The sequence below is a fragment of the Haliotis rufescens genome, unplaced genomic scaffold (assembly GCF_023055435.1).
Source record: "Haliotis rufescens isolate VD_foot unplaced genomic scaffold, xgHalRufe1.0.p SCAF_12, whole genome shotgun sequence".
NCBI lineage: Eukaryota > Metazoa > Mollusca > Gastropoda > Lepetellida > Haliotidae > Haliotis > Haliotis rufescens.
Genome location: NW_025963802.1, coordinates 26,893,708 through 26,909,128, shown reverse-complemented (window position 1 = coordinate 26,909,128; position 15,421 = coordinate 26,893,708). Strand labels below are relative to the sequence as shown.

Genomic DNA, 15,421 nt, shown 5'->3' with positions numbered 1-15,421 from the left:
CGTAAAAGGCGACTAACGGGATCGGGTGGTCAGGCTCGCTGACTTGGTTGATGCATGTCGTCGTGCCATGGTGCAGTAGGTGTCGTGATGCCTTGGTGCACTAGGTTTCGTGATGCCATGGTGCAGTTAGTGTCGTGATGCCATGGTGCATAAGGTGTCGTGATGCCATGGTGCAGTAGGTGTCGTGATGCCTTGGTGCACTTGGTGTCGTCGTGCCATGGTGCACTGGGTGTCGTGATGCCTTGGTGCACTAGGTATCGTAGTGCCATGGTGCACTAGGTGTCGTGATGCCATGGTGTGGTAGGTGTCGTCGTGCCATGGTGTGGTAGGTGTCGTGATGCCATGGTGCACTTGGTGTCGTCGTGCCATGGTGCAGTAGGTGTCGTGATGCCATGGTGCACTTGATGTCGTGATGCCTTGGTGCACTAGGTGTCGTTGTGCCATGGTGCAGTAGGTGTCGTCGTACCATGGTGCACTAGGTGTCGTCGTACCATGGTGCACTAGGTGTCATCGTGCCATGGTGCACTTGGTGTCGTCGTGCCATGGTGCACTAGGTGTCGTCGTGCCATGGTGCACTAGGTGTCGTCGTGCCATGGCGCACTAGGTGTCGTCGTGCCATGGTGCACTAGGTGTCATCGTGCCATGGTGCACTAGGTGTCGTCGTACCATGGTGCACTAGGTGTCGTCGTACCATGGTGCACTAGGTGTCGTCGTACCATGGTGCACTAGGTGTCATCGTGCCATGGTGCACTTGGTGTCGTCGTACCATGGTGCACTAGGTGTCATCGTGCCATGGTGCACTTGGTGTCGTCATACCATGGTGCACTAGGTGTCATCGTGCCATGGTGCACTAGGTGTCATGATGCCTTGGTGCAGTAGGTGCTGTCGTGCCATGGTGCACTAGGTGTCATCGTGCCATGGTGCACTTAGTGTCGTCGTACCATGGTGCACTAGGTGTCATCGTGCCATGGTGCACTTGGTGTCGTCGTACCATGGTGCACTAGGTGTCATGATGCCTTGGTGCAGTAGGTGCTGTCGTGCCATGGTGCACTAGGTGTCATCGTGCCATGGTGCACTAGGTGTCATCGTGCCATGGTGCACTTGGTGTCGTCGTGCCATGGTGCACTAGGTATCATGATGCCTTGGTACACTGGGTGTCGTAATGCCTAGGTGCACTAGGTGTCGTGATGCCTTGGTGCACTAGGTGTCTTCGTGCTATGGTGCACTAGGCGAAGTCGAGCCATGGTGCAGAAGGTGTCGTGATGCTATGGTGTGGTAGGTGTCGTCGTGCCATGGTGTGGTAGGTGTCGTGATGCCATGGTGCACTTGGTGTCGTCGTGCCATGGTGCAGTTGGTGTCGTGATGCCATGGTGCATCAGGTGTCGTGATGCCATGGTGCACCAGGTGTCGTGATGCCATGGTGCAGTAGGTGTCGTCGTGCCATGGTGCACCAGGTGTCGTGATGCCATGGTGCAGTAGGTGTCGTCGTGCCATGGTGCACCAGGTGCCGTGATACCATGGTGCAGTAGGTGTCGTCGTGCCACGGTGCACCGGGTGTCGTGATGCCATGGTGCAGTAGGTGTCGTCGTGCCATGGTGTACCAGGTGTCATGATGCCATGGTGCACCAGGTGTCGTGATGCCATGGTGCACCAGGTGTCGTCAGATTGGTGGAATGTACTGGCCAGAAGTGCCAACAGATGAGTGGATCCTACTGACAGTAGTGCCATGAGATTGGTTAATCATATCGACCAGTTTTGCTATCAGATTAAGGACCGTATTGACCAGTAGTGCCACCATATAGGCGGACCTTGCTCACCACTCATGACATCCGAAGGGCGGACATATTAAATGTTTGCTTGTTGTCAAACGAGCGAACACGCAAGCACTCACGCATGCATTCGAAGGCAAGCACACACACACACACACACGCACGCACGCACGCACGCACGCACGCACGCACGCACGCATGCAAACATTCATACACTCGTGCACACATGCTACTTTATCAAGGTATTAACTTAGTTTGCTCTGTATGAAGTCGGATGTTTGCATTTTGCTAGAGTCACTGGTGACCTAATCGTTAAGGTGCTGCAATCCGCTCTACTGAGTTGCATTCCTTGTGTGGGCCAATAAGCTTTTATTCGTTGGTTCGAATACTAGATTCGACATGATAATGTTTGTAGGTTTGTCAGCACCACACCCGTACGCATGGCTTTTACCAAAGTGATAAAAGTCCAAGACCAGTGCATCACTTGGTGTTCTCCTCCAACATCAAGCTGAAATAGTTGAAATTTTGTCCAAAGAGATATACATGAACTGACAAAGAATAGATCACAAGAACAACCCGTTGGACTTTGCGTCATGCGTAGGTTGTGTTGCCTCACAACGATTACCAAAAACAGATCACATCTATGTTAAAGACGTTTGTATCATCAGCAGGATTATTGTTTATTTGACACGTTGTATTGTGTAGCATGACTAAACCCACACAATTATATATTAAACATTGTATATCACTTCGAAGTAATGTTGTAAATTGAGCGACAACAGGTTTAAATATATGTCGAGGACTAAAACATCAACGAAGATATAAATCGGAATATTGGACTTGAGATTTGTACATTTAATTACATCTTCTTGTGTCGGAGTACAGACAAATGTGTGTCATGTTGTTTAAAGCCAATATTTGGAATGTATATCGATTATCCAAGCACGTATCACTCGGAGATGCCTAACACCTGGAATGCATCTGATCACTAAGTACAGATAAATAGAACCTTGTATTAGATGATGCCGGGGGTCGGCTACACTTAACAGGGGGATTTCAATGAAGGGCATGGTGTGTGTAGACAACGAGAGTATGAGACAACGAAATTACATCGTTGGATCCCTGGTCTTAAGATGACCCCAGTATGACAAGGACACTAGGCCTGTAGGATGGGCTCTCTCACTCAACCACTACAGTCAGACAGACAAGGAAGAAATCTCTTGTCATCCCCCCATGAATAGGTGGAAACAAGAACGGAATATACTCAGATACAACATGGAAAGGCGGACATTGGAATAAAGTAGTCGTGTTCGATGTATCTAGTGAACGTAATCCTGTCGTATCTCTGGTTTATGTGAACCATGGCACTGTGCCGTGATTTCCATACTCGTTCTCGGAGAGCATCAGTTTGCATCTCCTAAATTCCCTCGGAGTCCTGGAAATAGGTTTGTCAGTCACTCCCAAACACCCAGGCTGATGGATTTGAAACTAAACTCCTTTTTGAAAGGGTAAATTGGATACTTGTCCAAAATTGCGACTAAGGGAAGTTCTAAAGACGTTCCTCTATTGAGTAACTGTGTTTATCCATTACTGACCACAAAAACGGTGGTGATTCGCTGCCAGACTTCTGCTCAGTGTTGTGTCCTATCCAGCACTCCGCGAGACGTCCGCGCCAGGTATGCGGTCGTCACTATTTGCGCTATACTCTCTGGTCCTTGTGACTGCCCCCAATATGCATCTTGTGTCCAGGGACAGCTGGGACGGCGTCTCTAATCGGCAGTAACAACCACACCTACACGGCGGCCGAACTCCGCGTGTTTGCATTTGGCGTCCACCAAAACCCCAGTCATGTGGTCTGATTGCGCCATGGCGGCCGTAACGTATAGTTATTGGTTTTCCATTCACCTCTAATGAAGCATTGTCCTTTCCCTTGATGCCCTTCGCCGACATTGTGCACTCCCATTAATTAAATCCAGATTCATTTTCTTTGCTGATTTATTTGCAGTTTAAAGTATATTTTTTTTTATATCTGGTGCGTATAATCTTGTTTAGTTTAAACATATTTTATTCACGTAAGTGAAGTTGATTGGAGACACGTTCTTACAACAATAACATGATAAAACATACAAAGAAATAGAGACTGAAAAAGATGGGTGATAATGAAAGGTAGATATGTACGAGGTTTAAAGGTACACACATCGTTCAGTCTTTTTTATATGGCGGTGTACATTGTTAAATATCAGTTCCTTTTTCTTTGTGGTCAGATCTGAAATGCCATATAGGAGCATCAGTAAAGTAATCGCCACTCTACGATCAACGATATCGTTACTGGATGTGAACAAAGTTTTTCTTTGTTGATCAAAACATAATCTTTCAAGTAAAAACTCGTTTTCGAGCCCCTAAACAATAGGTAACCACGCGCCGAGTGAAGTACTCACAGCAGCCGGTTCCAAGCCCAGTGAACACATCAACGTGTTCGCCATGTGTCGCTAAAGTAATGTTGCGAAGAAAGCTACACGAGGTAAAATATTCACGGAGTAATGAAAACATATCTCAAAACATTTTCACTATTGCGCATTTCAATCAAACACGATCTGATGCTAATTTTGCTTCAGAACAATCGTATATATACACCCAAATTGAACATTAGTATCAAAAGTCATTCGCATACCATATATCATGATTTGTTTTATCAGGCAGACATTTTATTCGGTATTTAAGGCCGCATGGCCCATTGTACAGGTGACATTTTAGTTCGATTGTTGAAGACACGTGAATATATATGATATACAAAAACTGTCTGACAAAGAATATGTATTTCAACAATATTGCTAGCGAAGGTCTAACATCAGAGTTGTTGGATTTTATAAGACTGAACATTAACATTTTTATGCAGTGTTAAATTTCGGAATATACTTTTCTCTAAGATGTTCATACTTATCATATGCTTATAAAACATGAAATTCATTCTCAATCTTCCCTAACTGGCAGTTTCTACACATACTCATTTCCACTACTCTTTTGTTATAACTATGTCCAAAATGTACATTGAAATTGTGTAATGAAAGGATGTATCATTTAACATACTAGTATTCGGTCCTGGTTTTTATAGCAGACTTAATGTCATGGCAATGGCTAAGCATGCCTGTTGTGTTTAATAGAAAATAAGTACAAATTGGCATCTACTAAATCTTGCGAAATCCTAAATAATAAAAATAAAAAATAATAAATATCGGATCGGATACCCGATTCGTTTTAACATTGTCATTCGAATTTGACTTAATATATGAAAGGGATAGCGACCTTTTTCACCCAAAAAAGCTTTATTGGAAGCGTATTTTCAAATCATTAAAAACCGTTCAAAGTAAGACGTGTGTTCAATAGCGTCATTACATTTTGCTCCGCATATTTCTGCCCTGCACAACAAGATTGGCGCAATTCTGCCGTCAAAGATACCACAAGCTGCAGAAATGGATACATCTATATTTTGCTTCAAGAACTTATAGACAGGAATAATTGCTTTTGATGCTTGCGGTGCTAAATGTTTGACCGCAACTGACCCTGACAGTGTAGATGATGACCTCATACCTAAATATTTGTAATAAGTAACGTTTTTAAGGGAATGATACCTCCATTTCTAAAAAAATTACATTCGTTTTTCACATATTAACTTCCAAACCCCATCATCACGACATATCCTCTGATCTATGGCACATGGAAAAGATATGAGTATTTATTACCCACGTGGTGAAGATACAGGTGGTAAGACACTAACTCTGTACGTCACACGTGTGTCATACAAGGTTGACCTCGTTTTATTCGTTTTGATTGGATAACCATGACCTATGTCACACCGGGACTACTTTTTTCATTCATAAAAAATCGCGAGACGTCATTCATTTTGCGATTACAAGGCAGAACTGAAGAAATTCATGCGAACGAGAGATATTTACAAACACTTTATTAAACCAAACAAGGTAGTCACACGCATCAAATTCGGTTTGCATTCTATATAGGTTATTCATAGAGATTCTGCAGACATTATATATAATCGAGCTATATCGATTTGCAATGTACGACTACCGATCAATAGAGCGATGGTCCCCATGAGCGTGACGCACCCGACCACTTTCGCAACATTCAATTTGGTATAACGTTAAAGGATAAGCGTGGTGAAATGAAGTCTGTTTAAACTATCTGGACAGATATCGAGACTTACTAGGGATAATCCGGTTGTGCCATCAATGTCCCCTTCGAAGTGTATTTAGTGGCGCTGTTTTGGGAGGTGTTGTTCAAGAAGAAACGTACACGACAGCACGACCAGATCACTTAAAGTAAACAGTTCCGATACATATCATTCGAAAACACCGTTGAATTGTGCCTGACTTCTGATTTTGTGGCCCCAAACATCCCAAATGTGAACAATAACATTCCCTATCTCTAGCATATAACGCTGTGAGTAGATCGCGGTTGTCTTTTCTTATTCCGGTGGTGACCTTGCCCTTCGTTCGAAGCTGTCACTGACATGCAAGCAGACTTGAGTTTGTTGATTTTCACGTCTTCAGTATGGGGTGGTACAGTTAACATGAATGTCTTGGCGAACACTCTGATTTCCCTCTTCCAAAATGGTACGGACTTGATATAAATTCAGCTGATAGATCAAGGAAACCGAACCATTTTCGATTGCACAGCCGGGACCCTGTGCAGTAAGTTGTTGTGGGACTACACGTGGACGTCGTGCGCGCAAATGCCATCTGTGCAAACGATTTCGCACGGTCTGGGCATGTACTCATACACCAGTTGCCTGTAGCAACCGGTTCTTTATCTGAGTGGCAGTTTGCAACAGATTTCTTAATGCCGTCGTTCAGAGATGTTGCCCATGGGCGTCCAGAGCGGCGTCGATCATCGACGTTATGTGTTTGTTGGTATCGGGCCCACAATCTGCTGATGACAGACTGAGAAACATGCAGCGTTAGGGCAAAACTATACTCACGTGTACCACCCTGCAACATACAGAGTGCACGTAAACTCTCAGCACGTTGCAAACGTCACACGATCAATGTTTTTGCTTCCTTAATTATTAAATGTGTTCAGTAAAGTGTCTTTATGCTTTGGTTCGAAGAAAACAATATGCGTCTGCTCACAACCGAGTCTAAGTGACAATGGTAGATCTTGCTTACGACCTCTTCTGTGTGGTGTCCGAGGTCACGTGCTTGATTACTTTCACAATGTGTTTGGGAGTTTGATCGGAACTATTCTGGCTACATAAATCACTTTCTTCCAAGGCCAGACATTGCTGTGTTTTCAGTAGTTTCACCTTAAAACAAAATACCCCCTACCTTTCTTGCATATGATAAAACATTTTTCTCTATCTACATGATCGAAATGTCTTTTTTGTAATCTACAAATGCACACTGAGAATGTCAGTGACGTCTTAATGATACAAAGCGACGATATATAACACATCACTGAAGTCAGCGGTGCACACCACGTCAATGACGTCTTATGATACAAAGCGACGATATATAACACGTCACTGAAGTCAGCGGTGCACACCACGTCAATGACGTCTTAATGATACAAAGCGACGATATATAACACGTCACTAAAGTCAGCGGTGCACACCACGTCAATGACGTCTTAATGATACAAAGCGACGATATATAACACGTCACTAAAGTCAGCGGTGCACACCACGTCAATGACGTCTTAATGATACAAAGCGACGCTATATAACACGTCACTGAAGTCAGCGGTCATTGACGTCTTAATGATACAAAGCGACGCTATATAACACATCACTGAAGTCAGCGGTGCACACCACGTCAATGACGTCTTATTGATACAAAGCGACGCTATATAACACATCACTGAAGTCAGCGGCCAGGGACGTCTTAATGATACAAAGCGACGATATGTAACACATAACTAAAGTCTTAATCATACACAAAGTCGAGATCAACTTCCTAGTCAGTAAAACAGACCATTTGACTTTAAACTTTATAATGGTAATGTTATGGTCTTCTGAATCGGGTTAACACTCAGAAAGAAATTATACCTTTAATGAAGTTTCGTGCAAAATAAGTCACCAATATCCCATGCTTACCATAATAATAATATGAGCGTAGCGCTTCGACTGTCGTAGCTCTTCGAACAGGTCCATGTGATTACAGTGCATGACCTGCTTGATTGCCTCTGCCATAGTTATCCCGGGCCACAATGTCATGGCTTCATTGAAAACAACAATTGTTTGTTTGTTGTCTAACGCCGCACTCAGCAATTTTTCAGCTATATGACGGCGATCTGTAAATATTTGAATCTGGACCAGACAATTCAGTGATTGATGTCTTGAGCATCGATCCACGCAAATGGGATACGATGACATGCATCAACCATGTCAGCGAGCCTGACCACCCGATCCCGTTAATCGCCTCTTACGACAAGCATAGTCGCATTTTACGGCAAGCATGGGTTGCTGAAAACAACTATTGTATCGTCTTTGAGCATAAACAGAATCACCAACACTGGAGGAAACTGTACCGACTGTTTGTTATGTAAACAGATAAGTGGCCAGGATATAATGAACTCCTTCGATACAGTTTTATATTTACCAGGACATTTATTCCCTTAGACTCCGCTTTGAGATTGTAAGTAAACCAAGTTGTTGCCCGGGAAGCCCTGCCTGTGTAATGGTAAATATACTCCCGACAGAAAATGCGGTAACTGATGAAAAGATAGTGAATGTGTACTGAAGATAAATGTGTACTTAATTTCGGGCATGTAAATCACTATCTGATGTATCCACCACGTAGGGCGATAAGTTGCCCTTGGTATTGCCCGCCATTCCGCCTGAGAGCTAACCCAAGCCTGGTCTCTGGCATACGCTCTCCCACAGATGCTCTATTGGGGACATGTACGGGACTTAGATGGCCAGTCCATTGGCCGTTTGCCTTCTCGTCGAAAATAATGGGTGTCGACCTGGGCACGATGTGGCCTGGCATTACCATCTCACAGTTCAACATTCCTGCCGATAATTGTTGCGAATGGTGCAACGACAGGACGCAAAATCTCGTCAGCATGTGACCAGGCAAATATCAATTCACAATAACTAAATCAGTTCGCCTGTCATGTACGATCCAGCCCTACACCATGACACTGCCGTCCCCATAGCTATCACCGTCAAGAATTGTTGCCCTGGCATACTGATCGCCGCTAGGTCGACAACTACTGCGTCGCCATGGTGCACCTAGTCGTTAGTAACGCCTTTTTATCAGGCGGGCTGCATACAACCAGTTTTTAAAGTAGATGTTGAAATTTGCCTTCCTGTTGTGACGTGCAATGAATGAAATGAGATGAACTGATCTAGGTGTCCTTGTCCAGGCCTGCCACGCCCAGGTCACATTGCACCCCAACCCGTTTGGCGGTGCTTGTCCCACAGACGAGAAATTACTCTTTTTGATATCCCAAACTTTGGGGCAACCGTCATAATATATGCAAACCTTTTAAATGCTAATGTTTCAGTTACTTACTTAAGTCTGCGTGTTGGTTTATACTCCAGGTATTACACCAGTCAGAAACACTCTGAAAGCAAACATGAAATAACATATGGCTATATTTATATTGACGATGAGATGTGTCGACTAGAATGCAGAATATACCCTCTGCGCATGTTCTGGATTAAACAAAAGATTACCATTGACTCACATTCAGTGTTTGTTGCATGTGTGTGAACTGTTTGTTGTTATCTGCTTGTGACAGACAAGATTGCAAACACCTGTAGCGGGAAACTGGAGGAGGGGAGTTTATCATCCTTGTGTTTATTGTAGTCTCAGGTCCTTTATTTAAGATCCTTGCGGGTGGCAGATGTTGTGAAAGAATCCTCCATGAGCGTCCCTAAAAACTCAGGTCAGATGGAGCACTTTGAAAGCTTTCAATAATACATCGTATGATGTTTTCGATGAATATTTAAACCCGCGGCTAAAACTTTCAGGATGTTTTTACTGTATTACGCTGACAGCTGACGCCTTGGAATGTTTCGTAAAAACACATCATATCGTAGTTGATAACGTTCGTAAGCATTTATCCCCCGCATACAACACAGGCTGCATCATCACCAACAGTTCACTCAGCATCCTCACTGAGAGACGCCCAATTTGTCGAAGGTGTTCATACAGTATATCACCATACAGTAGGCAGTTACTTCATCAGACAGCAGTCACATCATCATACAGTAGGAAGCCACTTCACCATACAGTAGGCAGTCACATCATCATGCAGCGATGACACCATCATACAGCAGGCAGTCACATCATCATACAGTAGGCAGTCACATCACCATACAGCAGTGAAATCAACATACAGCAGGCAGTCTCATCACCATATAACAGTCACATCATCATATAGTAGGAGGTCATATCACCATACAGCAGTCACATCATCATACAGCAGTCACATCACCATACAGTAGGCAGTCACTTCACCATACAGTAGAAAGTCACTTCAGCATACAGCAGGCAGTCATTTCATCATACAGTAGGAAGTCACATCATCATACAGTAGGCAGTCACATCATCATACAGTAGGCAGTCACATCATCATACAGTAGGCAGTCACATCACTATACAACAGGCAGTCAATTCATCATACAGTTGGCAGTCACATCATCATACAGTTGGCAGTCACATCATCATACAGTAGGCAGTCACATCATCATACAGTAGGTAGTCACATCATCATACAGTAGGAAGTCACATCATCATACAGTAGGCAGTCACATCATCATACAGTAGGCAGTCACATCATCATACAGTAGGCAGTCACATCATCATACAGTAGGCAGTCACATCACTATACAACAGGCAGTCAATTCATCATACAGTTGGCAGTCACATCATCATACAGTTGGCAGTCACATCATCATACAGTAGGCAGTCACATCATCATACAGTAGGTAGTCACATCATCATACAGCATGCAGGCAGTTCATCATACAGTAGGAAGTCACATCATCATACAGTAGGAAGTCACATCATCATACAGTAGGCAGTCACATCATCATACAGTAGGCAGTCACATCACTATACAGCAGGCAGTCAACTCATCACACAGTAGGAAATCACATCATCATACAGTAGGCAGTCACATCATCATACAGTAGGCAGTCACATCACTATACAGCAGGCAGTCAACTCATCACACAGTAGGAAGTCACATCATCATACAGTAGGCAGTCACATCATCATACAGTAGGCAGTCACATCACTATACAGCAGGCAGTCAATTCATCATACAGTAGGAAGTCACATTATGATACAATATGCAGCGACATCAACATACAGTAGGAAGTCACTTCATCATACAGTTGGCAGTCACATCATTATACAGTAGGCAGTCACATCATCATTCAATAATGCAGTAGGCAGTCACTTCACCATACAGTAGAAAGTCACATCATCATACAGCAGGCAGTCAATTCATCATACAGTAGGAAGTCACATCATCATACAGTAGGCAGTCACATCATTATACAGTAGGCGGTCACATCATCATACAGTAGGAAGTCACATCATCGTAAAGTAGGCAGTCACATCATTATACAGTAGGCAGTCACATCATCATTCAATAATGCAGTAGGCAGTCACTTCACCATACAGTAGAAAGTAACTTCAGCATACAGCAGGCAGTCAATTCATCATACAGTAGGAAGTCACATCATTATACAGTAGGCAGTCACATCATTATACAGTAGGCAGTCACATCATCATACAGTAGGAAGTCACATCATCGTAAAGTAGGCAGTCACATCATCATACAGCAGGCAGTCACATCACCATACAGTATGCAGTCACTTCATCATACAGTAGACAGTCAATTCAGCATACAGTAGGCAGTCACATCATCGTACAGTAGGAAGTCACATCATCATACTGTAGGCAGTCACATCATCATACAGAAGACAATCACATCACAATACAGTATGCAGTCACTTCATCATACAGTAGACAACGTTGAGAGAAATCTTGAGACATGCCTGTCAGTTTACAACTATATCAGATTCACATTGATGTTCAAGACGAATATGTGTTCATTTCATTTATACAAAATGGGAATATATTGACATCGGTATAATTATCACAGCTCATAAAAGCCGCCCATTGTGTTGTGTCTGCTTGTGTGGCTTCATCAAGTCCATGGGTATTGTATAGATCAAATACATTAACTTACGTGTCGTTACCTGCTCAAGTCAACCGCTGACTTGAGACAGTTGTTTTCAGCTACAGACGGTGTACCGTTGTTTCATAGATGATATATAAATTACTTTTCATATTCATTGCACACTTGAGAGAAGAGCGTCAGCAAATGTGAGTGGCATCTACTGTGCATGATTTAGTTCGGAGGAGAGAATTCACATTCCATTAAAGGGTTGACGATCCTCATAGTTCTGTGAGGCAGCATTTGGAATGAATGGCATCATCAGCACAACAACAGATTCACCCATTATAACGTTACAGATGATTGTTCGGTTCCATGTCGATTGCCCTTGTATCCTTCTGCTGAAACTCTGTGACCTCACAAATGTCTATCTGTCTATCTATCTGTCTGTATTGAAAAAATGTAAGGAATAGAATACACTGAAATCTTGAGAAATGTAATGAAGACATTGTGTCTTGTCATGTTATTTAAGTATGATACAACTTTAAGCAAAACATGGTAACTCTCGAAAGTAGAATTAACATGTTTGCACCACTTCATTCCAGTGAGTGAGTGAATGAGTGATTGAGTGAGTTGGGTTTAACGCCGCTTTTAACACTATTCCAGTTATATCGCGGCGTGTCAGCTTTATGTGGGAGGCAAGCCCGAAGGATGCAGGTCTCAGACGTTTACCACTTCGGTGAAACCCACGAGCACGGGTATGGTGCTGAGAAACCTAGAAACATAATTGGGGCGAACCGGCATTCGAACCCATAGGTTTCTGGCGTGCCCAAGGGACGCAACTCTGCACAGCGAATCGCGGCGCCTTAGACGACTGGGCAACCCTGGGCACGTTCGTCTAAACACTTCACTGGTGTGTTACTCACCTATACAGGTCAAACATACACCTTTGATGCCATTACAATCATACACCGTTGTGTCGAACTTTGATGTCTCGAAGTGAAAACATGGTTCCTGTGTTTTCCCTCTTTAATCATCATTTTCGGTTCTGTCGAAAGTCGGATAACTCAAAGTATGCAAGTAGGCCCCTTCAACTTCGACACAGCAGTGTTTGACTGTATATGTTTTCTGCTTTTCTAGACGAGCAACTTGTACATTTCTCTTGTCGTTAAGTATAATGTTAAGAGTCGTTTTTGTAAACTTTAATGGACACCTATATTGGAGCCGTGATATAGCTAGCAAGAGCAAGACAGACAGCATGGACAACTAAGAGTCGTTTTTGTAATCTTTAATGGACACCATCTGACTCAAGTATTGCTAACTACATGGGCATCCGATGGAATTTTCCGGTCGTATCTACCTTATATCTTCAATTGCATTCAATATTACTTGTTATATTTATACATAATGTATGCCAAAGGGGCATACTCGAGGATTAGCCTGTAGCATGGATATTCTATCTTCGTGGCAATGTCTTTATTTCGTTGTGTTTTTACATTTCTGGTAATTAGGAATCTGTGTTATGAAATATAGCCACTTGGAGATCATTTTGTTTTTCACAAATGCCCAAACTGAACATGCAATAACCCTGTGACTGATGTTTCAGGTTCGTTGTGTCCGCACTGCCAGATTCCGGAGATTTTCTTCAAGATAATATTCTGGCTTGGTTACTGCAACTCTCTCATGAATCCAATCATCTATGCGTGCTCCAGCAGGGAGTTCCAGCGTGCTTTCAAGCGTATACTGTTGTGTCAGTTCCGGCGGCGTCCACGGCTCTTTCAGCAGAAGAGTGAACGATCGTCGTCGATGGATGTGAGCCGCAGTCATTCTACCTCAGAGGTGCATCGTCAGGCCTCGAGGATCTACAGACCAGTGTCCCTCAAGGGCCCGTCTTCCGCCAAAAAGGCAGTCCCTCAGGAGTATCATAGTGCCTCAAACATTCTTTCCCGGGGTACCCCCGACTCCCCTCTACATAGCTTGAGAATATTCCAGATGAAGAGGAAGGCGTACTGCGAGGACAGTGGTGATGAGAGCAGCTGTAAGACGGACAGTGGAACAGGCAAGACTTTGAATGACACACGGGAATCACTCCTGCCTGATCAATGTCTTCATAGAGGTGACTCCTTGATACATAGGAGACAAAACTCCTCAACGTGTTTAGACGAAAGTAGCTTTGCCGATGATGAAGAATATGTTAACTCTGTAATTGTGAACAGCAGGAATCATAAGAGAGTTAAAGAAACCACGTATACCGTACCAGATGTCCCACTTATATTGATTAGGTGTGATTCAGGATCCGACGCTGATGAAACCACGCCATTCACGGCTGATTGTACCAGTTAGTCTTCTTTTCAAACAAAATGTTCCCCATCCTTCAAGTGGAAACACAGTGAGATGCATTCATATATGCAGGCGGCTGGCTGAGACGGGCGAGAGAGATGCACCGAGAAGCAATACTCTTCTCTGTAGGGGAGTGTGCGTTTTATGGTGGATTTAGAGGCAAAACCTTTTGACATGTCCCCAATCATGATTAAAACTGCTATAAAGCATGTATTGCACTTGAGGAAAATTAAATTCATTGACCTGCACATGTGTCGAGCTCAACGTGCAAGTAAATATAGTTTCATACCTGACAGTAAGGAAAATAACTGATGAACTATTTATGTGTAAGTGGTGCTCTGAACTGCCAAAGCAATCAGAGTGAGTATTATCAGAACGGGTCTAGAGATGAACAGATATGTAGACACACTTTCCAGTTGCAAGTAAAGCCGGAAAATAACTAGCGAGGCACCTGAGTAGAGCATTAACGTGGACGAGGCGAGGAGCAGCATTATTCGCGTAGCTCTCCTACACTATTGATGACCGTGAGTGTTTCTGCTGGGTATTGAATCAGGCATCTGATGTTCACCCGAGTGAAGCTGGTAATATTCCACACAACCTGGCTGTGGATACGCTGGTACTGTCACGTGCTGCGCTACACGAGCTGGCTCTTGGAGTCATTAGAGTTTATTTTGAAACACTAAAATGACACTACGCTTGACATGCTGATGTACATGTATGTAGTCAAAGTAGTTAGTGTATGGTATGGATAAATTATATTTTTAACAAGAATGTTCTTCAATTAGATGTTTTTTGTTGATTGAATAATGTCTCAGTCTTCACACATAGCACGGCGACTCTGCGTAGTGTATACTTGTGTCGATATTAGTGTCCATAGCTACTTGGCACACGGTGACACAATGTATACTTGTGTCGATATTAGTGTCCATAGCTACTTGGCACACGGTGACACAGTGTATGCTAGTTTCGATGTTGGTGTCCATAGCTACTTGGCACACGGTGATGTTAGTGTCAGTTTGGGATGCGTGACACAGTGTTAGTGTCGATATTAGTGTCCCTTGGGATACGTGAAACATGGTTGGCTTGTGTCGATATAAGCTCCACTGGGAAACAGTGTACTAGTGTTGGTATGAGTGTCCTTTTTAGTACACATTACACAG

The 15,421-nt window shown here is 43.5% G+C and overlaps 1 protein-coding gene across 2 annotated transcripts in view; it reads left to right on the top strand.

Moving 5' to 3' along the window:
* The window catches only part of LOC124116030 (alpha-1A adrenergic receptor-like), a 119,647-nt gene extending 104,629 nt beyond the window's left edge, over window positions 1-15,018 (top strand). For both annotated transcript variants that reach the window (XM_046477234.2, XM_048393465.1), the window contains one exon: window positions 13,528-15,018. In XM_046477234.2, coding sequence (XP_046333190.1) covers window positions 13,528-14,264 — 737 coding nt within the window. In that variant the 3' untranslated portion in view covers window positions 14,265-15,018. The remainder of the gene's footprint in view (window positions 1-13,527) is intronic.
* Window positions 15,019-15,421: the final 403 nt, after the last annotated feature.